Consider the following 26950-nt stretch of genomic DNA (forward strand, 5'->3'; position numbering starts at 1 on the left):
TGATTTCTCCTTCCCTGCTTTCTTAGGACCTTATGATAAATTAGATCTCCACAGCCATGACCAAATTTGTAAATACATTATATCTGCGTCCAATTCATATATCAAATTTCAGTACCTCTGCTGACCAACCCTCCCCACCTCTTTTCCCTCCCCAACCTCTTCTCCCTCCCTGACTCTCTCTCTACCAGGGCCAAGTGCCATTTCATCAGGAATATTACTCTGAACTAATTCTTTCTTTCTTTCTTTCCTTCCTTCCTTCCATCTTTCCTTCCTTCCTTCCCTCCCTCCCTTCCTTCCTCTTTCTCTTCGTTTTCTTCTTTCTTCTCACAAAAACTAGTATAATATAGAAAATATAGCTGCTCCTGGCCTTATATGCACTGATTAAAAACATACCAATGTAAATAACCTTGTGAAAGTCTGATTCTAGGATAAAAACAAAACAAAAATTAATGTTAAGCTAAAATTAATCCTTTTTAAAAGTTAAAAAATAATTTTAATTAATGCTATTAATTTTATTAATGTTATATTACCAAATGCTCCTAGCTGAGGTCAAATAAAAATTATGCTAAAAAGCTTTACAGAGGTTGCTGACTACTACTCACAGAGCAGAACCACTTGAAAGTCTCCCGCTACCAAACACAGCATTAGCTATACTAAGATTATGTAGCTGTCCCAAGGGATGGCCCCCATGGTCCTTTGGGATAGACAGTAAGAGTTAAGAAGTCTTAGGGAAGTCAGAAAGGTAGAAGAGCAGGACAGTGCAGGTTAGTCAAAAGAGCTACAGAAATGTCAGGAAGGACAATAATGTAGAAAATTTAACACACCATCAAAGTCAAGAGAGTATTGCTACAAGGGCTGATAATTTTAAGTAACTTTCAAAAAGAAAGTCAGAAAACCTTCAAATGAATCATCTTTTTTTAAATAATGTCTGCCTTATCTTTTTAAGAAAGGTAGGACTACTTATTTAAAATTATGCCTTTTAGATTCACACACACTGTAAGGAATAATACAGAAAACACAGTGTACTCTTTACTTTACCAGTTCCCCCCCAATGTTAACATTTTGCATAACTACAGGACAACATTACAACCAGGATAGTGACACTGATATAGTCAAGACACAAAACTTCCCATCACCACAAGGACCCCTCCTGTTGCTCTTTTATAGCCACCTCCACTTCTCTCCTGCCCTCAAATCCTCCTTAAACCCTCACAACCACTAATCTATTCTCTATTTCTACGATTTCATCATTTCAAGAATGTTAATATAAATGAAACTGTAGTGGAAGTTTTTCCTTTGCCCCCTGAAGGTTTCCTGAAAACCAAGTGACAAAAGATAGAACAGAGAAAAAAAAGGCATATAAAATTTTATTTTAATTTTCATAGCATGGGGAATCATAGGAGAATGATTTACCCCTGAATAATCTTTTAAATAAGCATTATCTTCCCATTCTTTCCCCAAACATGTTAAAACTGCATGTTAAATTGTTAGCCCTCCACTATTATTAATGAGAAGGCAATGGCAACAAAAATGAATTCTAAAAATAGATCTGATTTTCTAGCTAAAAAGAAACTTTAAAACCAAACACAACTTTTCGTTTAAAAAAAAAAAATATATATATATATATATTTTGAGACGTGATCTCAGCTCAGTGCAGCCTCTGTCTCCCAGGTTCAAGTGATTCTTTGCCTCAGCCTCCCAACTAGCTGGGATTATAGGCGAGCGCCAGCATGCCTGGCTAATTTTTGTATTTTTAGCAGAGACAGGGTCTTACCATGTTGGCCAGGCTGGTCTTAAACTCCTGACCTCAAACGATCCACTCGCCTCAGCCTCCCAAAGTGCTGGGATTACAGGCGTAAGCTACCGCGCCTGGTCCTAGTTTTTTTTGTTGTTGTTTTTTTGAGACAGAGTCTTGCTCTGTCGCCCAGGATAGATGGCTAAAAAAAAATTTTTTTATTGAGATGGAGTCTTGTTCTGTCCCCCAGGCTAGAGTGCAGTGGCCCAATCACAGCTCACTGCAACCTCTGCCTCCCAGGTTCAAGAGATTCTCTCACCTCAGTCTCTCAAGTAGCTGGGACTACAGGCCCATGCCACCATGCCCAGCTACTTTTTTTATTTTTAGTAGAGACGGAGTTTTACCATGTTGGCCAGGCTGATCTTACCCGCTGACCTCAAGTGATCTGCCCACCTCGGCCTCCCAAAGTGGTGGGATTACACACGTGAGCCACTGCGCCTGGCCTAAAATTTAAAATGTAAAAATATCCTTAGCTTCTTTCATGTCGTTGTCTTACCCGAAGAGGCGTATACTTTCTTACTATCTGAAGAGAATGTGGATGCTGCAACCCTTCCATTAATTTTCATGCTTCCAATCAGTTCTTTGGTCTAAAACAATAAATATTATTTATCAAACTGTTAGAAAGTATACAGAAGAAACACACAATGTAGAGTAAAAACAACCTAGTTCTCTATTTTCTAGCACCTACTCAACTTTATTTTTCCCTGTAATCAAAAGGTCTCCCCCAACTGCCCACAATTTCTCTCCAGGTCCCACCTGTGCTCCTCTACTTGGAGATGCAGATTTAAAGACACACTGAGTTAAGGTGCAAGACTATCCCTACACTAGTGTCTTGTGGGAGAAGAACAAGTAGCAATAATAATGCTTTACCTTCATTGCTAGCAAATGCAAATATCCAGCAATGCCATTTATGAGCAAGAAGGACCCATCTGGGGAGACTTCAAAGCTCCTCACTATCTTCTCTTTCAAACCTAAAATAGGAAATGAAGCAATTAAATAAAGTTTTATATAGTTTTCAATAAAACTATCATCTATTGACAAATGAGTTTCTTACTTTTTAAAATACATAAGTGGCTCAAATTAAACAAAACCCTGGCTCAGACCCCGAATAAGTCTAAACGCAGGCATCACTGAGTTTGACCCAAACATAAGGTCACTACAAAGCACTTAACAAACTTCTCTTCTTTGTCCTGGTTAGCATTCACCATTTTAACTGCAGGCCAGAGACTCAGCTCTCCAAACAGTAAACATATCAACTAATTTTCCAAATATATGCAGTAATACCTCTAATTAACTAAAAGGATAAATTATACTTCTTTGTCACAAAGTTCATTACCAGAAGGGAAATACACTGCCACTAGAGACAGCCAAAAACATAAAAACATATATAAACTAGCTGCTGGCCACTTACTAAGCAGCTCATGATGGACAGGAATCTCATCTTTAACTTTGTGAGTCAAAAAAAACAAAAACAAAAACAAAAAAACCCCCAAAACTTTTCACAATATGTCAGTTTACTTAAGGACTGACTAGCTTCTCTGGATGTGACACATGTAACCAAATCATATATGAGAGCTAGGTATATACAGTCAACTTACTTACAAAAGGACATGTCTCTTTTTCCATGACTGAAAGGTTCATATTGACTATACAGGGGACTCCTTCTGATATCAAAATGCTTAGAGAGCCAAGTTACTCATTAAAAAGTTACCTAACAGGATGCATCAGAATGCATACAACTGGCTACCTCCAAGGAAGGAAAGCAGGAAGACAGGGAGACAGAGCAGAAGAGAGTTTTCACTATCCATTCATTTCTACATAGTAGATTTTTAACACTGTGTGAATATATTGCCTAGTCAAAAATATATGTCTATATTTTTAAAATTTTAAGTTACTAAGTTACAATATTAATTAGAGAAAAAGGAGTTACAAAAATCTGGTTAAGGACCCTTGTTCCACTACAGGAAAATACAAATTAAGGCTACTTTCCACTACTACAAACTGGACATCCCACTCTAGTCCTGTCTCCCAAAGACTACATCTTAGTTCCCTTGCCTGGACTCATGCTCCCCAATATTATTTCAGACACATTATATTTCCAATCACTGAGGTTACTTCTGCTGATGACTAGTCTCCTTACTATGAAAGGCACTCCACTATGCCTATTAAGGGTAATTTTAATCCCAATTTCTGAATAAACCGTATGTACTGACTAAAGTATACTGAAGTAGTTCCAAACATAAAGAAAATATCATTACGTGATGAGGTAGGACAGGAGGCTTGTTCTAACACCATGTGAAGCTACAATTGGAAACACCTACAGACCTAATCCTAACAGCACAGTATCAGGCGGTGGAAATGTGAAAATAGAAAAAGGAGAAATACTGGGAAGGAAAGATCAATGCCATGTCTCCAAAGCAGTTGGTGACTGGACACACACTCCTGCACACCTAGCAGATCCATGGTAAAGATCACTAACTGTATCTTGGCCAACGTATGGTGTGCTTTCTCTCAAGAGGATGCAAGACGAGGAGATGCCAGAATCCATTACTTTTGAATAGTGAAATGACATGTAAAAATAATAACTACTAAATATTGTTTTCTATTTCAATATGAGAAGATGGTTTAAGACTTTTTAACCAAGTGAGGTCCATGGACCACACAGTATCACCATCACCTGAGAGAATCAGAAATGCACACTCAACCCACCTAAGACCTACAGAATCAGAATCTCCAACTTAATGAGACCCCCAGGTGATTCACATGCACATTTACTTCTGAGAAGCTCTGCCTTAGAGTAAACCAAGGATCTACTCGGAAAGGATGAAAGTGTCAGGAACACAGGAAAGAAAAGATTGGAAATGCTAAAGATAAACATCATAAATGTTTCTAAAGTTGGCCCCATCCACTTTCAACCACTAGTAGAAAAATGGTTGTACAGTGCTACTCTTGTCCTTTCCAGCCACATGCATGTGCAGTTTAATAGGGAGAGCACCAGTGAGCCGTGCCATATGCCAGCACTACCTCCTGAGATTAGCCAGACAACCTCATTAGAAGGGCTTTGGTTCCCAAAGGATGCATGAAGGTGTCGGTGTATTTTGGGATATAAAGGAGCAGGGAAATATAGGAAAAGAATGGGTATGGTAGAGGGCAGATAAATTTTCACCTCCTAAAAAAGCATTATTTTTTAAGTAGTTCATTCTTTAAAATACAGAAGTACCTCCAAAAGCAGTGCTTTATTCCCTTTAAATATAAATCAAAATTTTATTATAACTAACACTAAAACTACAGAGTATCCAAGTTTCCTGAAGATCAGAGAGGTGAAACAGTTTGTCCAAAGAAATGGAATCCGGGTCTTCTAGCTCCATGGCTCATGCTTTTTCTGCTGCATCAACTGCTAACTTTACAGCCAAGTATTTGCAATTGCTTGTCTGGTGTAGGGGGAATATATATTTCCAAATTATGATCATTCCGTAAGTGTTCAGTAAAAAAGTTCACTGGTTTCATTCAAACGTGTTATCTCAAAAGCACAAAGACATTTTCCAAACACTATACCTAAAGAAACTCTTATTTTTAAGAATCCTATGGAGTGAAGAAAGTGTTGTAAACACTGTTACATAAACTCACCTTGGGGGGAATGACTGGTTGTGTGCATTCAACAGAAATCTTACCTCTCACTTGATGCACAGGAATTAACTTTCCAGCCAGCATGTCATAGACATAAAGAACCTTGCTGTGGGTACTCGTGGCTAAAACTTCTTCCCCATTAGCACTAAAACAAGCCTTAAAGATTGGAAACCTTTCCAAATAGATGCTCTGGATTTTAGGATTTGTTTTCCCATCAACCTATAAAGAAGTACAAAATGGTTCTTTTGATTATTTCCATGGACCCTGTATCCTGGTAGTATATACTTTTCACTACAAGTGTTCATTTAAAAATACATATCCAAGGGGCTGAAGGCTGACTTAAGCAGCCACGGCCAATGATTTAATCAACCATGCCTATGTCAAGAGGCCTTCATAAAAAAGCTTAACAGAAGGGATTCAGAGAGCTTCTGGGTTGCTGAACACACGGAGGTGCTGAGGAGGTGGCGTGCCCTGAGAAGGCACAGAAGCTCCACGCTCCTTCCCCATACCTTGCCCTACTAATTTCTTGAGTTTGTCCACCCACAGATAAGGAGATAGAGGCAGTCCCATCCAAACTACATGAACTGGAGCAAGTGTTATTCTCTAAAAGAAAACTGGGATACCCTATCCAAGAGCAGATACTGTGAAGCACCTGCAGGACTGAATGGTTACATTTGTGACCATGTGTTCACCATCTATACCCCCATCAGAGAGTGACATCCTGAAGTGAAGGGCCAGGTCTGTTGTCTACTGTTGCAACCCAAGAAACCATCAATGTACATCAGTGTTAGATTAAACATGGAAGACCCAGTAAAGTCATGAGGTTATATTATCGCTTTGCTCTAATAACTCACCAGAAAATTAAAAGAACACGTTTTTATAGAGAGAATATATTCACTAACATGATTAATATATTCTTCACTTCTCAATCTATTATTTTAAACCACTATTTTACTGAACTTTTATATTCAGTGGAAGAAAAATTTTACTCCAAATCCCCTATTATTATGGCTCCTTGTACACTGAAGTCATACAGGTGCATTCAATAAAAATGTGAGTGGGCAAGGGATGGTGAGCGACCCAAACTGTGAACAGGCAAGGGGTGAGCAGCTGTGATTGAAAACAGTGACGACAGACTTTGGAGCAAGAAGCAAGGGCAGTATGCTGACTGGATGTTCTGTTTTGTATTTCCAAGCAAATGAACTCTATCACTTCTGTGAGACTTAGCTATGCTTCGGGCTATGATGTTTTAGCTATGAATATCTTTTTCAGTATTTTTGCATTTGGGGTTGCAAATGTCTGGTCCTTAAATAAAAATAATGCATTAGAAATAAATAAGTAAATAAAGATGCATACCTGAAATAGTGATACAGCATTATCTAATCCAGCAACCATCACAATCTGTGCACCAGGATGGAACTGCACAGATGAGATCCGAGCAACAGTAGGACGTTCAGCATTCGCCTGCTGACAGTTCTTCATCTATAGGAAATGAAAGCTGGGATTTTATCAATTGAAATGAATAAACATTATTTTCTTTAGAGTATGAAGAAAAGACATTATAGTTTATAATGCAGGAAAAAAATGCACTGGAATGGTAACCAAACACAACTCAAAAAAACAAACAAACAAACAAAAAAAAAACCGCAGCTCTGGCACCAACTAGCAAGTCACTTTACCACGAAAGAATCCATTTTTACCATCTTTCAAATAAAAAGATTAAATCATTAAAGTGCTTTCCATATCTAGAAGTCTGAATGTATTACTCATTCTTGGAGCACTAGTATGTAGTCATTTCCCCAAAATACATCCATTTGTGTTAAGAGACTTTCACTTCTGAGGAAATTTCACTTAAAACTTCTACTTTGGCACCTGGCATCTTTGCATTCATGGCACAAATGCAAGAGGCACTGCACAGTTGTCCCCACAGTTCTTCAATTGGCACAGGTTGCTTTATTCTCTTAGGGTACATGGTTCCAAGTTTAAAGTAATGGTAATCTCATCCATCACTTGGACTATTTTGTTATTTATTCTGTTTTTACAGGTTTCCCCTTGAATTTTTAAAATTCAGTTAAAAACAAAAGTATGTGTTTTGTTTGTAGCCACCGAAGTTAAATTTTTATGGTAACTACACCTTTTTCTTTTTTTTTTTTTTTTGAGACTGAGTTTCACTCTTGTTGCCCAGGCTGGAGGGCAATGGTGCAATCTCGACTCACCACAACCTCTGCCTGTTGGGTTCAAGTGATTCTCCTGCCTCAGCCTCCCGAGTAGCTGGGATTACAGACATGTGCCACCACACCCAGCTAATTTTGTATTTTCAGTAGAGATGAGGTTTCCCCATGTTGGTCACGCTGGTCTCAAACTCCCAACCTCAGGTGATCTGCCCGCCTCGGCCTCCCAAAGTGCTGGGATTACAGGCGTGAGCCACTGCGCCCGGCCATGTGGTAACTACATTTTTAATGGAGGTGAATTCACCCGTAAAGAGCTAAATGAATTGTCCTCATAAGGTACAAGACAAAATCACTGTATCTAATTTATCATAATAGTTTCCCCTGCCCCATTTAAATACTCCTGCCATGGTGTAATAAAAAAAGAGACCTATGTCGCTGGGTGCGGTGGCTCACGCCTGTAATCCCAGCACGTTGGGAGCTGAGGCGGGCAGATCACCTGAGGTCAGGAGTTCGAGACCAGCCTGACTAACATGGAGAAACCCTGTCTCTACCAAAAAAACAAAACAAAAAAAATTAGCCAGGCATGGTGGCGCATGCCTGTAATCCCAGCTACTTGGGTGGCTGAGGCAGGAGAATTGCTTGAACCCGGGAGGCGGAGGTTGCAGTGAGCCGAGATCACGCCCTTGCACTCCAGCCTGAGCAAAAGAGCAAAACTCTGTCTCAAAAAAACAAACAAACAAACAAAAGATATTTATGTCATAGAGAGATCTGTTAATATGACAGATATTTAACTAAAGTACTGCCTGTTAGTATGACAGATATTTAACTAAAGTACTGTGCTACGTAGGCAGCTGGTTACCATAATGAACATGCTAGACATAGTGATGAGTTAGAAAGTGAATAGTGTAGACCACTTTAGAGAAAGTCTTGTCTAAGGTGCCATTTGAGCAGAAAGGTAAGAATGAGCTAGCCATTAGGACTGCCTGAAGACAAGGCAGGCAGAACAAAAGAGAAAGAGCAAAGGTTCACAGGCAAGAAAGGACCCAGCAGCATGTCCAAGAAACAGAAAAAGGCTTGTGTGACTCAAGTGGGAAATCATGGGAAACAGGTCTGAGATGAGGCTAAGGATCCAGGCAAAAGCCAGATTGTAAAGGGCAGTGTAGAATACGATAAGGAATTCAGAAGTTTTCAAAAAGCAATGAAAAGTGACATGACCTGATGTTTTATTTTTAAAAGATCCCTCTGGCTGCCATACAAAGAATGATTTAAAAAGAGGTAAAGTAGAAGTAAAGAGTCCAGTCACAAAGCTACTGCAATATGCCAGATAAGAGATGACAGCAGTATGAACTAGGCTGATGCCAATGAAAATGAAGATAAACCAAATAGGATTCCTAGAATTACTGGAAAATTTATTTATTTATTTATTATTTTAGAGACAGGGTCTCGCTTTCACCCAGGCTAAAGTACAGTGGTTCCATCACAGCTCACCGTAGCTTCAAACTCCTGAGCTCAAGCAATAGGAACATAATACCTCTAGAACATTTTTGCAAAAGGAAAAAAAAAAAAACAACAATAACATAAGTATTTACCAGGGCAAAATGACAGCAAACATATTTAACCCCACAGATAATAGGAATCCATACATCTACTACTGGGAAGCAAATTAAACTGCAGAGGTAAGTAGTTAGATAGGATCCCCCAACTTCACTGACTCTCACCTTCAAGATTCCTCTTGGAAGAGAAGTTGATGTGGATATGAAATTCCCAGTCCTTTGCAACAAATCATCTTCATCCTCTTCACTTTCATCTAAGTCAAACAAACCCAGAAGGCTGATCTTTAGAATCAATGAGCTGCCCCTTTACCTACCCCAAACTTCTATGAATATATTTTCAACATCAACTCCCTTTCCAGCCTCCCTACCTCAATTGCTTTTTTTAAAGCTGCAACTGGCAAAAGCAAAACAGGAAAAAAAAAAAATTTTAAAGGAGAAGAAAAAGATGACACAAAGCTTAACATCCATAGTTAAAATCAAAGTTTAACTCTAGAATGAAAGACTAACACATACACAGATGGTTACTAAAACAAGATGAAGTGAAACAAAAGTTTAAAGCCAGCATTTCATTTAAAAAGAGCAACTCATAATTATGGCAAAATTGGCAACAGGTTGGCTACTGATCTAGCTTAACAACTCACATGAATAAAAACCAGAACTTTTAGCTGAATGATCAATGTCAGCAATCTATGTATCAGAACTTCAAAAAGAGCGAATAGGGCTGCTTTTCCCCTGGAGATGACTGATGATTCCAGTGGAGACAGCTAAGAAGCTGAGCAAACTTAAAACACTTGCGGAGCTAAGAAGGGAAAAACTAGCTCTAAGCTTCTTGACAGGGTCTGGTAAGCCACCAGGTTTTGGATTGCGGCCACAAAGGGCTACCACTAGGATTAAAGACGAAATCAAAGAATTATAAGAAAATCTTCCAAAAACTGAAATTCTGCTTCACAATTCCTCATTAAAATAAAACGTTCTGGGATTGCTAGTGTCCTCTGCCAAGCTACCTACCTAGAAGTAAACATATAAACCATCATCCTAGATCTAATTAATCTACATTATTTTTCATATGCAATGTCCACCACTCAATGAAATATAACCAGGCAAATACTGACAAGATAACTTGACTAAAGACCACAAGGAAAAACAGACAATCCCCACAGGGATCTAAACAACGGAATTATCAGACACAAACCTTAAAAATACTATGTTTAGGCCAGGCGCGGTGGCTCACATCTGTAATCCCAGCACTTTGAGAGGCCGAGGTGAGTGGATCGCCTGAGGTCAGGAGTCAGAGATCAACCTGGCCAACATGGAGAAACCCCGTCTCTACTAAAAATACAAAAATTAACTGGGCATGATGGCTTATGTCTGTAATCCCAGCTACTTGGGAGGCTGAAGCAAGAGAATCACTTGAACCCAGGAGGCAGAGGTTGCAGTGAGCTGAGATTGCGCCACTGCACTCCAGCCTGGGCAACAGAATAGGACTCTGTCTCAAAAAAAAACAAACAACAACAAAAAAAACTATGTTTAATATATTTAAGAATGAAAGACAAGATTCAAAATTGAGCCAGAAATCTAGAATATTTGAAAAAGAAATTCTAGAGCTGAAAAATACATAATTAAAATTAAGCCCCCAATAGGCCAGGCATGGTGGCCTATTGCCACCTATCTGTAATTCCAGTACTTTGGGAGGCCGAGGCAAGTGGATCACTTGAGGTCAGGAGTTCGAGACCAGCCTGACCAAAATGGTGAAACCCCGTGTCTACTAAAAATACAAAAATTAGCCAGGTGTGGTAGTGCACACCTGTAATCCCAGCTGGCTGAGGCAGGAGAATCACTTGAACTCGGGAGGCAGAGGTCGTGGTGAGCCGAGGTAGTGCCACTGCACTCCAGCCTACACGACAGCAAGACTAACTCAAAAAATAATAACAAATAAAATTAAATTAAGCCTCCAATAGATGTTTTTAACAGTATATCAAAATTAGCTGTAGAGAGAATTTGTGGTCTAGAAAACGAATCAGAAAAATATACCCAGACTGAAGTACAGAAAGAAAAAGGATAAAAAACACTGAATACCAATGTGGGCAACATAATAAGATCCTGTCACTACAAAAAAAAATTTTTTTTTCATTAGCTGGGCATGGTGGCACGTGCCTGTAGTCCTAGCTACTCCAGAGGCTGAGGTGGGAGGATTGTTTGAACCCAGGAGGTCGAGACTACAGTGAGCCAAGATCACGTCACTGCACTCCAGACTGGGCGATAGAGTGAGACCCTGTCTCAAAAAAAAAAAACCAAACCAAAAAATAGGTGGAAGACATTTAATATACGTATTACTAATAATCTAGAAAGGAAGACTGGAACAGAAACAATACTTGAAGACAGGTGAGAATTTCCAAAACTCACAGAAGACATCAAGCCAGTTCAAAAGTACTATGAAGTCTAAGCAAAATACAAAGCAAGCTAAAATGATAGGGAGAGGGGATAAACAAAGAGCAACACAATACAACAATTCATAATATTAATGAATTGCTGTTGATTTTTGGAGCTGTGGTTATGTTCAAAAGGGAGAATTTTCTTATAAAGAAACTCAGTAAATATTTACAGATAAAAATAACACACTGGAGATAATCATGAAACTGAGTGCCAGTCACCATTCTGTCAACAATAAGTATACCTTCAACAAGTCACTATCTCTTTGAACCTCTCTCATGTACAAAATGAATGTGTTAGACAAGCATATCCCATACTGTAGCAGACTAATTGCTGACTTAATCCACTTCCTTTTTCTCCTATGCACAAAGCCAAACTACACTTCCTAGGATCCTCTCAGCTAGTGTGGCCTTATGACTGAGTTCCAGCCAACAAAATGTAGGCAAAAGTATCCTGTACCATTTCCAGGAAAGGCCAATAAAAATCCCCTCTTTCTCCTCCTATAAGCCAAGTGGATGTCAACATCTTAGGCAACTTTGGAAGAACCAACCTGAAGATGACAGAACTTCTATAAACTTGGGTCCCTAAAGTAAACCATCACCTTCCTACCACCCCAATTCTATGTGCTGAAAAAACCAACTTCAATTGGATTATGCCACTGGGATCTGTGGGATTTTGTTTCAACAGCTAGCATAACCATACCTAAAATTACAGGAATCTAAAATGTTGTGGGGTTCTATAAATGCAGCATTCTGAAATGTATAATAAAATTATGTTTCATCCAGGAGGGCAAACTGGTGATCTAGGGTCTAGAAGTACGCCACCAAAAAAATGGTCAAAATAACGAGGGATGTTTAACAGATTAAAAAACAAACATGGAAAGAGGCTTCCCAAATAAGAGAAAAAGAAGATAATCTGTATGTTTCAAACCGTAGGAGTAGAGACTTGTTGGGACATACATTTCAAAATAGGAAAAACTGTCTAACAGTTCTTAAAGAAAAGGGAAGGAGGGGAAAAAACAGTTTAGCAAAAAGTACATTATTTAGGCCAGGCACAGTGGCTCATGCCCGTAATCCCAACACTTTGGAAGGCCAAGAGTTCAAGACCAGCCTGGCCAACACGGTGAAACCCCGATTCTACTAAAAATACAAAAATTAGCCAGGTGTAATGGCGCACACCTGTAACCCCAGCTACTCAGGTGGCTGAGACAAAACAATCACTGGAACCCGGGAGGCAGAGGTTGTAGTGAGCTGAGATTGCCCCACTGCACTCCAGCCCTGGGTGACAGAGTGAGATTCTGACACTGACACTGACACACACACACACACACACACACACACACACACACACACTACATTATTTGATATATTTAAGCAGAGGATAATGTAGAAAAGATTACTGCAGTGGATAAGGTCAGGCCACATCACTAAGATTCCTTCAACCTCCAAAAGCAAATGGCTAGAAACAAAGACGGTCAATTTCTACTTAGTAACAGATTGTCTTTTCTAATAGAATTATATAAAACACTGGCTCTTTGTATGGACTCCCTGCATTTACGTACCATGAGGACTAACAGGGTAGGGAGAAAGGGGACAGAGGTGGTGGTCATAATCAAACTGAAGCTCTACAGACATCAAGGATGCTAAGGAAGGAGCTCCTACATGATGTGAGAGGATATACTCCGGACTTTCAGGATTTCAAAGGTTAATTCCAAGTCTAAAATGTGTAACTCCAAGCACACAAACCAGATTTTAGCTAAGCCATCCATATTTATAATAGCTAAACTCAAAAGATCGAAGAAGCAGAAAACAGCCATGGTACAAGTTAAATTTAAAACCCACAGTCAAAAAACAGATTTTTTTGGTTTTTTTTTGTTGTTGTTGTTGTTGTTTTTGAGACAGAGTCTCACTCTGTCACCCAGGCTGGAGTATGGTGGCACTTATCACTTATCATCACAGGTTACTGCACCCTAGTCTTCCCTGGCTCAAGCAATCCTCCCACCTCAGCCTCCCGAGTAGTCGGGACTACAGGAACATACCACCAGGCCTGGCTAATTTTTGTATTTTTTGTAGAGATGGGGTTTCGCCATGTCACCCAGTCTGGTCTTAAACTCCTGGACTCAAGTGATCCACCCGCCTCGGGCTCCCAAAGCACTGGGATGACAGGCGTGAGCTACCGAGCCAGGCAAGAAATGCCAGGTTTTAATGAGCCTCATAAGAAAGCTCAAATAATAACAAACAGGAACAGGGACTTATGTACTAATTTAAACAGAAATATCAACGCTCACCATCTGAAGATGTTTTCCGCTTAGTAGTCTCTGCCCAGGCAGGTACTCCTCCCATGGCATGTTGGAATCTAAGCAAAAATATTTGAAAAATATATTTATGGCAACCACTACATGTCCATAAAGCTTGATACATTTAAAGCATATACGTTGAATCACCCTTGAGAATACGTATGGACTCTCTTCCAAAGAAGTAACTATCTTTAAGAACAGAAGTTATTATCTTTACTCACACAGAACAGTCCCAACCTGCCTATACTGGAAACCTCCACGAACCTCTGCCCACTTAAACTAGTCCTGGATACATATTTTTCGTTAATTATTTCCATCTAGTTACATGGTTGTCTTATTTGTTCATATCAACACATCCCGGATATCAGGACTATGTAAAGAAGTCTCTTTGTGGTTTATGCCACAGTACATAAGACTACACACTAGAACATGTCTAAAAGAAACTGACCAGATTGTTAAGAATATACAAAACTTCATTATATATCATCTGAATAAAACAGAATCACTTCACTCTGGAAAAAGTAAGCTTTAACAGAAGCATGACAGCTGTGTTCTTAAGAACTGGTACCTGGGCCGGGCGCGGTGGCTCACGCCTGTAATCCCAGCACTTTGGGAGGCCAAGGCGGGCGGATCACGAGGTCAGGAGATTGAGACCATCCTGGCTAACATGGTGAAACCCCGTCTCTACTAAAAATACAAAAACATTAGCTGGGCATGTTGGCAGGTGCCTGTAGTCCCATCTACTGGTAGTCCCAGCTACTCAGGAGGCTAAGGCAGGAGAATGGTGTGAACCCGGGAGGCGGAGCTTGCAGTGAGCCATGATCACGCCGCTGCACTCCAGCCTGGGCGACAGAGCCAGACTCCATCTCAAAAAAAAAAAAAAAAAAAAAAAAAAAAAACAACAACTGGTACCTGGAAGAGGGCAAAGAGTTGTTTTAATTTTTTGATGCAGAAGTACAGACTAGCTCACCAAACTAAGCCCACTAGCCATAAACAACTAGAAACCTGGACAAAATATACGAAACAAATTTTTTCGGAAACTGGATGACAGCATAGGACTGTGATCCCTCAGAGAAGGGATATAAGCAAGATGAACCCCATCACCACCACGAATTTTCCCCTAAAGGCATTTATAAGACCCTGACACAAAGCTGAGAAAAAGATCAGACTTGAAAGAGACTGATACAACTGGACTTTGAGGGGCAGTGTCTGGTACACATCATCTTAAGATACTCCTCACCAAAATACGTAATTGAATTCTAATCAAGACTTTAAGCCCAACTTAACAGGAAATACAGATGACAGAACAAGTTAAACAACACAAAGAAAAAATAATCAGATTGAGGGAGGAGGAAATGCAAAGTGACTAATTAATGGAGAGTTTTCTTTTGAGGTGATAAAAATGTTTAAGAACCAAAAAAAAAAAAAAAAACCAAAAAAAAATTTTTAGAACTAGATTGAAGAGGTGGTGGCACAACATTTTAAATATACTAAATGTCACCAAATTTACACTTTAAAATGGCTAACACTGTTATGTGAATTTCACCTCAATAAAAAAAAGGAGTCTTAAAATTTCAGAATGTGGGATATTCTACAAGACAACAGGTCTGAACACTTAAAAGATAGGTAATGGCTGAGCACAGTGGCTCACGTCTGTATTCCCAGCACTTTGCAAGGCCAAGAAGGGCAGATCGCTTGAGCCCAGTTCAAGACCAGCCTGGGCGACATGGCAAAAAACCTCATCTCTACAAAAAAATACAAAAATTAGCTGGGCATGGTGGCACACACCTGTAGTCCCAGCTACTCGGGAGGCTGAGGTGGGAGGATTTCTTGAGCCCAGGAGCTCAAGACCAGCCTGAGCAACATAGTGAAACCCCATTCGTACAAAAAAATTTTAAAAATTAAGGTGGTACATGCCTGTAGTCCCAGCTATGGGAAGCCCAGGAGATAGAGGTTGCAATGAGCCATGACAGCACCACTCCATTTCAGCCTAGGTGACAGAGTGAGATCCTACCTCAAAAAAATAAATAAATCTAAAGGACATAAAATCCAAATAAAATGTATGCACCTTACAACAATTGGAGAAACTAACATGGACTAGCCATAAACTGTTAATTTTCTTAGGTATGACAATGGTATTGTGAATATGAAGGAAAACATCCTTAATCTTAAGAGATGCACATTGACAAATTAATGAGTTAAGTGTCGCATTATCTGTACCTTACTCTCAAATACATTGGGAAAGCACACACATCCCCCAAATACACAAAGCAAATATGACAAAATGTTAAAAACCATTGAACCCAGGTGGTGGCCATTTAAATTTTTGAAAATGTTCATATTATAAAATTATGGTTTACCATATGCAAATGAACAAGTAAGCAATATTATCACTGATTATATTTGAGTGGTAAGATAATTTTTTTCCAAATTTTCTTTGTGTCTGTGTTTTGTCCCCTCTCCCCTAAAACTACAGAAATTTAGTCACTGCCCACAATAGCAATCCTCTTACTGTTTCAAAATGGAAAACTACACAAGAAGCGGTTACGGTTAATGACTGGGCATTGGTTACATACACCTCTTGGTAAATCATATGAAAAAAGACACTTACTCTTCTTTAAGTCTCTTTTTAAGGTTGTCTTTCGAAAGTTTACTTTCACTAGCATTTTTCATCATATCTTTCCGAAACCGATTGTTCATCATGTCAACCCTACAAAAACAGAACGGCATATTTTAAATAACTTTTAAAGAGTTAATATAAATAGCTGCTGCTTTTAGCACTTGGAGAAAAATGTTTAATGAAACAATATAGGTCAAGATTTTTAAGATGTGAACATTTCAAATGCATCTTCTCTGTTCTTCCTAAAAGAACAAAAAAGTAGTTGCCAACATTTCAGGTCATCTGGTTTACACTTTGGAGAGCTACTATTTGAGAAAATTCATCATGACTTACCTGCACACAGTTTATGAAATTCTCCAAAATAAATCCCAAGTAAATCAAAGAGTTAAATACATAAAGAGCAAACCTTAGGCCCAGCGTGGTGGCTCACGCCTGTAATCCCAGCACTTTGGGAGGCTGAGGCAGGTGGATCACGAGGTCAAGAGATCGAGACCATCTTGGCCAACGTGGTGAAACACCATCTCTACTAAAAATACAGAAATTAGCTGGGCGGGGTGGCACACACCTGTAATCCCAGCTACTCAGGAGGCTGAGGCAGAAGAACCACTTGAACCCAGGAGGCAGAGGTTGAAATGAGCCCAGATTGTGGCACTGTACTCCAGCCTGGGCAAAAGAGTGAGACTGTCTCAAAAAAAAAAAAAAAAAGGCCAGGCACGGTGGCTCATGCCTGCAATCCCAGCACTTTGGGAGGCAGACACAGGCGGATCACTGAAGGTCGGGAGCTCGAGACCAGCCTGGCCAACAGGGTGGAACCCTGCCTCTACTAAAAACAAAATTAGTCCAGCGTGGTGGAGGAGCCTGTAATCCCATCTACTCAGGAGGCTGAGGCAGGTGAATCGCTTGAACCTGGGAAGTAGAGGCTGCAGTGAGCCAAGATCGCACCACTACACTCTAGCCCAGGCAAGAAGAGCAAAACTCCATCTCAAAAAAAAAAAAAAAAAAAAGAGTAAACCTTAAAATACTATGAAGTAAAAATACAGGTAAACATTTGTCGCTCTCTCCCTCTCCCTCTCCCCACGGTCTCCCTCTGATGCCGAGCGGAAGCTGGACGGTACTGCTGCCATCTCAGCTCACTGCAACCTCCCTGCCTGATGCTCCCGCCTCAGCCTGCCGAGTGCCTGCGATTGCAGGCGCGCGCCGCCACGCCTGACTGGTTTTCGTGTTTTCTTGGTGGAGACGGGGTTTTGCTGTGTCAGCCGGGCTGGTCTCCAGCTCCTAACCGCGAGTGATCTGCCAGCCTCGGCCTCCCGAGATGCCGGGATTGCAGACGGAGTCTCGTTCACTCGGTGCTCAATGGTGCCCAGGCTGGAGTGCAGTGGCGTGATCTTGGCCCGCTACAACCACCTCCCAGCCGCCTGCCTTGGCCTCCCAAAGTGCCGAGATTGCAGCCTCTGCCCGGCTGCCGCCCCGTCTGGGAAGTGAGGAGCATCTCCGCCTGGCCGCCCATCGTCTGGGATGTGAGGAGCCCCTCTGCCTGGCTGCCCAGTCTGGAAAGTGAGGAGCGTCTCTGCCCGGCCACCATCCCATCTAGGAAACGAGGAGCGCCTCTTCCCGGCCGCCATCACATCTGGGAAGTGAGGAGCGTCTCTGCCCGGCCGCCCATCGTCTGAGATGTGGGGAGCACCTCTGCCCTGCCGCCCTGTCCGGGATGTGAGGAGCGTCTCTGCCCGGCCGCCCCGTCTGAGAAGTGAGGAGACCCTCTGCCTGGCAACCGCCCTGTCTGAGAAGTGAGGAGCCCCTCCGCCCGGCAGCCGCCCCGCCCGAGAAGTGAGGAGCCCCTCCGCCCAGCAGCCACCCCGTCTGGGAAGTGAGGAGCGTCTCCGCCCAGCAGCCACCTCGTCCGGGAGGGAGGTGGGGGGGTCAGCCCCCCGCCCGGCCAGCCGCCCCGTCCGGGAGGTGAAGGGCGCCTCTGCCCGGCCGCCCCTACTGGGAAGTGAGGAGCCCCTCAGCCCGGCCAGCCGCCCCGTCCGGGAGGGAGGTGGGGGGGGTCAGCCCACCGCCCAGCCTGCCGCCCTGTCCGGGAGGGAGGTGGGGGGTCAGCCCCCTGCCTGACCAGCTGCCCCGTCCGGGAGGGAGGTGGGGGTTCAGCCCCCCACCTGGCCAGCCGCCCCATCCGGGAGGTGAGGGGCGCCTCTGCCCGGCCGCCCCTACTGGGAAGTGAGGAGCCCCTCTGCCCGGCCAGCCGCCCCGTCCAGGAGGGAGGTGGGGGGTGGGGGTCAGCCCCCTGCCCGGCCAGCTGCCCCGTCCGGGAGGTGAGGGGCGCCTCTGCCCGGCCGCCCCTACTGGGAAGTGAGGAACCCCTCTGCCCGGCCACCACCCCGTCTGGGAGGTGTACCCAACAGCTCACTGAGAACGGGCCATGATGACAATGGCGGTTTTGTGGAATGGAAAGGGGGGAAAGGTGGGGAAAAGATTGAGAAATCGGATGGTTGCCGTGTCTGTGTAGAAAGAGGTAAACATGGGAGACTTTTCATTTTGTTCTGTACTAAGAAAAAATTCTTCTGCCTTGGGATCCTGTTGATCTGTGACCCTACCCCCAACCCTGTGCTCTCTGAAACATGTGCTGTATCCACTCAGGGTTGAATGGATTAAGGGCGGTGCAAGATGTGCTTTGTTAAACAGATGCTTGAAGGCAGCATGCTCGTTAAGAGCCATCACCACTCCCTAATCTCAAGTACCCAGGGACACAAACACTGCAGAAGGCCGCAGGGTCCTCTGCCTAGGAAAACCAGAGAACTTTGTTCACTTGTTTATCTGCTGACCTTCCCTCCACTATTGTCCTGTAACCCTGCCAAATCCCCCTCTGCGAGAAACACCCAAGAATGATCAATAAAAAATAAAAAATAAAAAATAAAAAAAATAAAAAAAATAAAAAATTTGTCTCTGTTAACTACTTACTATTAAAAGCAGCAGTAAAAATAATGAAGGAAAAGATTCACAGATTTGACTATATAAAAATTTAAAACTTCTATGCACAGAAAGCTGGGGAAAACCTACAATAAATCTAACATATAAAGGTTTGAAATTCTCAATATGTCAGGAACTAATATACCAAGATTATTTAAAAAGTCTCCAATAGACAAGGACACAATAAAGAATATTTATAAGAAACGAGGCCAGGTGTGGTTGCTCATGTCTATAACCCCAGCACTTCAGGAGGCCGAGGCAAGCAGGTCACTTGAGGTCAACAGTTCAAGACCAGCCTGGCCAACATGGTAAAACCCCGTCTCTACTAAAAATACAAAAATTAGCTGGGCATGGTGACATGTGCCTGTAGTCCCAGCTACTTGGGAGGCTGAAGCAGGAGAATCGCTTGAACCTGGGAGGCGGAGGTTGCAGTGAGCCAAGATCGCGCCACTGAACTCCAGCCTGGATGAAAGGATGAGAGTCTCAAAAAAAAAAAAAAAAAAAAGACAATGACTAAACACAAAAACATTTCCTCAAAACAAACTAGGTAGAGATATTACCCACTACCAAACTGACAGAGTCTGAAGAAAAAAACAAATAAACCATTGTGTCTAAGAATGGACTGAAACTGACACCTTTCAATGGGAAGGCAAACTCGTAGAGCCCCATAGCATGCAGTCTGGCAGTACTTATCAAGAGCCTTAAAAATAACTGCTCTTTGATTAAGTAATTCTACCTCAAAGAATCTCTCTTAAGGCAATAAATTAGAAAATAAAGAAAGGTTTATACATAAAGAGGTGATAAACATTAATGCTGAGATAATCCGCATTAAAGGGAAAAATAAGGCTGGGCACAGCAGTTCACGCCTGTAATCTCAGCACTTTGGGAGGCAGAGACGGGTGTATACTTGAGGTCAGGAGTTCAAGACCAGCCTGGCCAACGTAGCAAAACTCCGTCTAACTCCATCTCTACTAAAAATACAAAAATTAGCCAGGTGTGGTGGCACACACCTGTAGTCACAGCTACTCGGGAGGCTGAGGCAGGAGAATCGCTTGAACCCAGGAGGCAGAGGTTGCAGTGAACCAAGATCGCACCACTGCACTCCAGCCTAGGTGAAACAGCAAGACTCTGTTTCAAAAAAAAAATTAAAAAAAAAAAAAGGGAAAAAGAAAATCTACCCAACAATAGCCACATAAATTATGGTTAATTCACATAATTGACTACAACATAGCCATTTTAAAATGTCTATTTTTTTTAAGTAGGGAGAAATGTTTACAAAGTAACTTTATGTAGAAAAAGTCAAAATGTTAAATCAAGCATACAGTACATTCTCATCCATGACAGTTCCTATGGTGTGAACTACCTTCTTTTTAGCCTTTACTCAGTTTCAGGCACTGTGCTAAAAGTTCTACAAGTACTATTTCGTTTAATCCCAACAAAATTCTGATGTAGTTACTATCATTGTGCCCATTTCACAAAGGAAAAAATGTAGGTTCCAAACTGCCCATGGTCAATTAGAAACTGGCCAAAAGAGGAGGCAAATCGAGATCTGACTTCAAACACTGTATTCTCTTAGCTACTGTATACAGCAAAGAGGAGACTGAGACAGAAGTGTGACAACATGCTAACAGCAGTTCTCCCTCGGTGGTGGGATCAGGAACCATGAAAGATCTTTTCTATACTTTCAAATATTTTTCAAATCTTCACATAATCACAAATTGGTAAAAAGAATGATTTTAAAATCTGCAAAATAACTTTTTTAAGTGTCCAGAGGGATTCAGAAGAAAAGTTAGGCAACTTACATTTCCTCATCTTCATCTTCTTCATCCACCCAAACTGGCTTCTTTTGAGGTGGAAAATTACCTTTTGCTTCATTCTCCACTTCTGAGTCACCCGAGTCTTCATGTTCTTGAACCTACAGCAGACAAAACACCCTCAAGCACTGAGATTTTCCTATCCCATGACTGCAGACACATAGGCCTTACAGCCAAATGGCTCACAGAATGTTTTTTCTACCACTCTCTGATGAAATAATGGGATGGAATGCTACCATTGCAAATGCTGGAAGCAGAGGCAGAAAATGGAGAAATCAGAGAATGGAACCGACTGGACAGGTGAGGCAAGATGGAACAGTCAAGGAGAAAAAGTCAACACTCAACACGCAGGAAGGAAAACACCAAGTAAGACAAGAACAAAAGATGAGTCTGCAGATGAAAAAAGGAGGAGAAATGTCAGAACTACAGAAATTACAGGACCGGAGGCAAACTAGAGTCAAAGATATCTCCATTTTCCCAATCTGTTTTTGACCCCCTCCCTCCTTAAGAAACTTCATACCAGCAGAGAGCGCAATACCTCATGCCTGTAATCCCAACACTTTGGGAGGTCAAGGTGGGAGGACTGCTTGGGCCCAGGAGTTCGAGTCCAGCCTGGGCAACATAGGGAGATCTCGTCTCTACAGAAAATGTTTAAATTTAGCTGGGTGTGTGGTGTGCACCTGTGGCCCCAGCTAGCTACTTGGGAGGCGGAGGCAGGAGGATCACTTGAGCCTAGGAGGATGAAGCTGACTTCTGAGTTTAAAGTGTTCGGAGAATTGTGCAGGTGTAATTTATCTGTGACCAACAAGAGCAACCAGTTACCATTAGCAAAAGGGAGCTGGAAAACTAATAGGTGCCGCTACACTCCAGTCTGGGTGACAAAGTTAGACCGTATCTCTTAATAAGTAAAAAATAAATATACTTATACCATTAAATCTAAATCCTAAAGTTATAAATTTATACCATAAAGTTTATACTATCAAATCTAAACCTAGGCCGGGCGCGGTGGCTCACACTTGTAGTCTCAGCACTTTGGGAGGCCGAGGCGGGCGGATCACGAGGTCAGGAGTTTGAGACCAGCCTGGCCAAGATGGTGAAACCCCGTTTCTACTAAAGACACAAAAAAAATTAGGCGTGGTGGCGCACGCCTGTAATGCCAGCTACTCCAGAGGCTGAGGCAGGAGAATCGCTTGAACCCAGGAAGTGGAGGTTGCAGTGAGCCGAGATGGCGCCACTGCACTCCAGCCTGGGCGACAGGGCGAGTCTAAAAAAAAAAAAATCTAAACCTAGACCACAGAATATCCCTTGAAGTGAGTTTGAGCTTCCCAAAACCAATGATAGAAATGTCCAAGTGGTTTCTACTTGCTCTACTACTAGTCTAATAGCCTTCAAACCCAACAGCTCCCACCTCCGTACACTGTTCCTTTTCCAGACGACAAAACCATCGCACAGTTCAGCATGTTTCCAGTAATAGTTCTGTACTTCCCAAATAGATTGCTGCCACTTCTCCCACAAGCACCCGAAGGCGGCTCTGGTAAGCAGCTGACATTAACTAGGTCAGCATTTGTGTAATAAACATGGCCTGGGTAATTCTCGGTGAGCTTTCCTCTGTCCCCTTTATCTAAAATTTCACAGGCCTCTACACACGCCCATCTCCCTTTCCCGAATGTCCTTTTTTCTCTTCAGCACTTGTCACCAACAAATCTGAAGTTTACTCGTTTATCTCATCTATCTTGTCTCTGCCACTAGCATACAAGCGCCAAAAGGCAGGGATTTTTGTCAGTTTTGTCCATTGCTGTGTCTCCTCCAGTGCCTAGAACAATGTCTGGGACTCTCTCAAGAAAAGCCTGGTATAGAATTTAAAGAGATAGCAAAATGTGTGCAAAAAGTATGATCAATCACGCAGGGTTTGCCATTGCCAGAAAGGGTATCTGGCAACTAACAGGTTCACCAATATTTGCTAAATGAACGGAATACACGATCATTCTCAAAACATGGTGGGTCTCACAGTCACATGGGGACATAGTTACAACGAAGATGCCCAGGCCCGTGCCCACGAATTGATTCCATCAACGAAATCGAACTCCTGAATCACAAGGAACTGAGGCAGGTGATCAAAAGACCACCCTCAGTTTGGGAAGAGGCTAGCGGAGTCGAGCAGCAGCGAAAGATGCTCACGACCACAGTTCGCAAAGCAGATACCCGAGCAGCGGCGCCTCCAGGGGCGGAGAAAGACGCGGTCCCCGCCCTCCAGGCACTTTCAGTCTGGAGCAGGGAGGCGAGGGACCCGCAGCTGCGACCCTCCGCGCCCGCGTTCTCGGGCTCCCTCCCACCTGAGCGCTCCCCGCCGCCACAGGTCGCCCAGGCTCCGCCCCCCGGAGCTTCACCGCCCACCGCGCGCCCCGCCCGAGTGCGCCCAGCCCGCGCGCCGCGGCCTCCCTCACCCTCGGGCCCCGCAGACGCCGCAGCAACGCGTCCTCGTCGTTCTCGACGTCGCCGAAGACCAGCTCCTCCAAGCACCGCTCCACGGCCGGTTTGTCCTCCTCCAGCGTCAGGCGGTTCCGCTGCCGGAGCCGTCTCTCTTCCTCCGCCGCCGCGACTGCAATCGCAGCGGCCGCCGCGCTCGGCCGGGCCGGCGGTTTCCGCTGGGATGAAGGGGCAGGCTTTTGGGGAGGCCCGCCTGGCCCCGTTCCGGCTTTCCAGTCCGGCCTCATTCCGGGCTTCCGCTTCGGCTTCGCTCCGGTTCTCCGGTCCAGTTTCATTCGTCTCCTCCGTTCCGGCGGCATCGTTAGGTTTGAGGAGAAACGCAGGCGCTCACGTGGAACCTCGCTGCGCATGCGCCCAGGCGCCTCGCTGGCCGCCGCCGCCGAAGCCCCGGGGGCCGGAAGGAGCCTGCGCAGCCTCTTGCCACGTGACCAGCACTCCCTCCGTCTACGTAACTCCCACTCCCCTACCTAGCCCCGCCCCGTGTGGGAGTTCCTCCGGGAGGGCCAATCTTCCGGGTGTAGGGGGAAGCGGCGTGACTGGAGTGGAAAATTTTTCCAACACAATTTCGCAGCTGCAACATATTGAAAGGAGCGCAAGAAAGCCCGAGTATACACTGGGACGGCTGAATGGAACTTCTGCTTTTCCTCTTGACTGTAACCACTTGACTTGACACAAGCCCCAATACGCTTTCCACCCTTCGTCTTGGTACGGTCCTTGGAGTACGGAGCCTGCAGAGGGTCCCACGGTGGAAGCGAGAGAGGAGGGTATGTAGGGAAGTGGGCCAATCGGGGCGCGGGTCACGGCGCAGGCGCGCTGGGGAGGGAGGGCTATGCTAATGTTGTTGATATCCTGGGGCCACCCGAGTTAAAGGGGGGAAATCCGGGGGCTGCTGCAGCCGCCACCGGTCTGGGCCCAGCCGGGGGCCCCCTGTAGTCGCCGCAGTCCCGGGGAGAGGCACCTGCCCCCAGCCCGGGGAGGGGGCGCCGCGGGCTCGGGGAGCACGGACAACCCCTACCCATGAGGCCCTGATGGAAAACACAAAGGATCTGGTGAGAGCCGAGCGCGGCAGCCGCTTTGTGTGCCAGGTGGGGGGGACGCCTGCAGCTCTCCGACCCCAGGAACCCCGCAGCTCCCTGACCCCGCTCCCTGGCCTGCTTCTCCATCCCACGCCCTCTCAACCTCCGGAGCCCCCCTCCCCCTTCCAGCCGTTAAACGATTCAGGGGTTCCCCTCCCCCCACCCCGTCAGCCCTGGACTCGTTGGGGTTCTCTCCATCTCCTCCACCCTTTGGAAGAAAAATTCGAGAAGAAAGTTTTTCTCTGCTTCCTGCCCCCGCCCCCTGCTCTGGCTAGGGGGGAAAGGCTGGATCCGAGACTTTTCCTTTTTTAGCCACCCAGGGTGGGAGAGTGGAGTAGTCCTCTCTTCTTGGCGGGGAGGGGGAGCACTGTTTCGGTGCTTTGCAGGGGAAGGTGTCTATCTGCCTTGGGGGCAGTGCCGCGAGGCGGTTTGCACGTGGAGGTGGAAATATTGAAAGGGGGCGGGGTGGGCACGTGCGGGAGAGGTGGGAGTGGTGTTTGGGAAGCAGCCTCCAAGGCTGCATGTTTAAAAGGGCTTCAAGTCGGTGGACTTCTGTGACCATTGCGTTCTCCTTTGTGAAATAAGAATCCTAACATTTCAGAGTCGGAAGAGACATTAGAGGTCATCCAAAGCAGCCGTCCCCTCTGCAGCCTCTGTGACAAGTGGTAGGTAGTCTGTACCCTGCTTACACCCCTAAAAGCACTGAGAACTCACTACTGCCCAGGAAAGCCCATGTTTCAGTAGTTCTAATTGTTGTCTGCCTACCCTTATTAGACCCTTCAGTCTCATTCATGTCCTGGTTAAGTTGCTCCTTTTTTTACTTCTCAAATTTTCTCTCACATCCTCCTCACCCACCCACTGCTCATTGGCCTATATTTTGTGTGCCAGGAAAGAACAGCAGGGAAGTGGAGGAAGGGGGGTTGAGAGATAGGGCTAGCCGAAAACTTTGCTGGGTCAGTGTCAAGTGTGCTGGCTTACATGCCTGAAGATGTTTTTCTACAGGAAGCTAAAGAATTACAATATGGGAATTTCGTGCCTGTCTTCTCTCACGAGTGCGTCTTTTTGAAGTTAGAAATTTCAGCGTCATCTCCGTGGTTCTTGTATCACAAAACACATTTGCTTGTTACCTAAATCACTTCTAAGGATGTCTAAAACTGTCTCTTAGGAATGGTACTGAAGCTGTTAGAAGCATCACCTGGTAGAGGGATGATTAGATGATTACCGCCCCCACCCGTATTTGACCTGTGTTCCTCGGAAGCTAGTCTCTCCTCCAAGGGCCTCTCTTCCAAATGCTTTTACTCCTTTTTTTTTTTTTTTTTAAGTAACTATCTTTTATGAGATTTGAAATTTACGAACCATTTTAATACTTGTTTAGAGTTTACAATATTTTTAATTCTCCTTATACTAGCATGCACCAGTACTTATCACTGGGTGGTTGAGATAGTTGAAACTATTGTCACTGGGTGTTTTTCTAACATTCTCCTTCATTTGGTGAGCTATGCTGCCTCCAAAAGTAGTTTTATTGGCCTAAGAATCTTGGATATACCTGTTACTCTCTAATGTGGTGAAGTGGGGGTCAAGACATAACAGGTATAATGTAGAAATAATGCATGTGATTTAAAAGCCAGCAGATAAATTTCACCTTAAGCCCCAGTCTCCTATTTAAAAGGTTAGACTCAATTTTTCTCTCCTCCTCTTATAACTTAGAGACTGTTGCTTTGCTCTTGTGTACTTAGACTGTTATTTTATTTTTCATTTGTTTACCTCAACACCAGTGTTTAGAAAGAAAATAGCTGTGCTTTTTTTTTTTTTTTTTTTGCACCACCTCCTTCTCTGAATAACAAGTAGCTTCTATCTATCTAAAACCCCATACTGAATGCTTGTGAGTACCTTGCAAGTTATGGCAACATCTGTCTTGAATGAGTATTCATAGTGCCTTACGTTGTTGCGTCATGCTTTTTAACCATCCAGTTTCTAACTTTATGTAATGTTTGACATAAAATATTTCCTCTAAATCTACTCATTAGAATTCAGCTTGTGAAAAAGAATCAGTAGAGGTGTAATAATAGTGTTAACATTTTAATTAATAAGGAGTTCCAAGTTTTTTTCCTGCT

The 26950-nt window shown here is 43.5% G+C and overlaps 2 protein-coding genes across 16 annotated transcripts in view; one reads left to right on the forward strand and one right to left on the reverse strand.

Annotated features, from left to right (window-relative positions):
• The window catches only part of UTP18 (UTP18 small subunit processome component), a 39366-nt gene extending 15166 nt beyond the window's left edge, over positions 1–24200 (reverse strand). For 3 of the 4 annotated variants that reach the window (XM_063706261.1, XM_055387626.2, XM_019028443.4), the window contains exons 1-9: positions 23718–24110; positions 21262–21374; positions 16484–16582; positions 13864–13931; positions 9312–9400; positions 6779–6904; positions 5467–5641; positions 2666–2766; positions 2292–2382 (exon numbers count right to left, since the gene is read on the reverse strand). In XM_063706261.1, coding sequence (XP_063562331.1) covers positions 2292–2382; positions 2666–2766; positions 5467–5641; positions 6779–6904; positions 9312–9400; positions 13864–13931; positions 16484–16582; positions 21262–21374; positions 23718–24110 — 1255 coding nt within the window. Of the gene's footprint in view, positions 1–2291; positions 2383–2665; positions 2767–5466; positions 5642–6778; positions 6905–9311; positions 9401–13863; positions 13932–16483; positions 16583–21261; positions 21375–23717 lie in introns of all 4 variants that reach the window. The other variant, XM_004041382.4, reaches the window with a different exon arrangement.
• Positions 24201–24404: 204 nt separating this feature from the next.
• The window catches only part of MBTD1 (mbt domain containing 1), an 85312-nt gene continuing 82766 nt past the window's right edge, over positions 24405–26950 (forward strand). For 3 of the 12 annotated variants that reach the window (XM_055387613.2, XM_055387614.2, XM_055387616.2), the window contains exon 1: positions 24560–24809. In XM_055387613.2, coding sequence (XP_055243588.1) covers positions 24789–24809 — 21 coding nt within the window. In that variant the 5' untranslated portion in view covers positions 24560–24788. Of the gene's footprint in view, positions 24525–24559; positions 24810–25437; positions 25502–26950 lie in introns of those variants that run through there. The other 9 variants (XM_055387620.2, XM_055387615.2, XM_055387623.2 and 6 more) reach the window with 6 other exon arrangements.

This window comes from Gorilla gorilla, chromosome 4 (assembly GCF_029281585.2).
Source record: "Gorilla gorilla gorilla isolate KB3781 chromosome 4, NHGRI_mGorGor1-v2.1_pri, whole genome shotgun sequence".
Classification (NCBI taxonomy): Eukaryota; Metazoa; Chordata; class Mammalia; order Primates; family Hominidae; genus Gorilla; species Gorilla gorilla.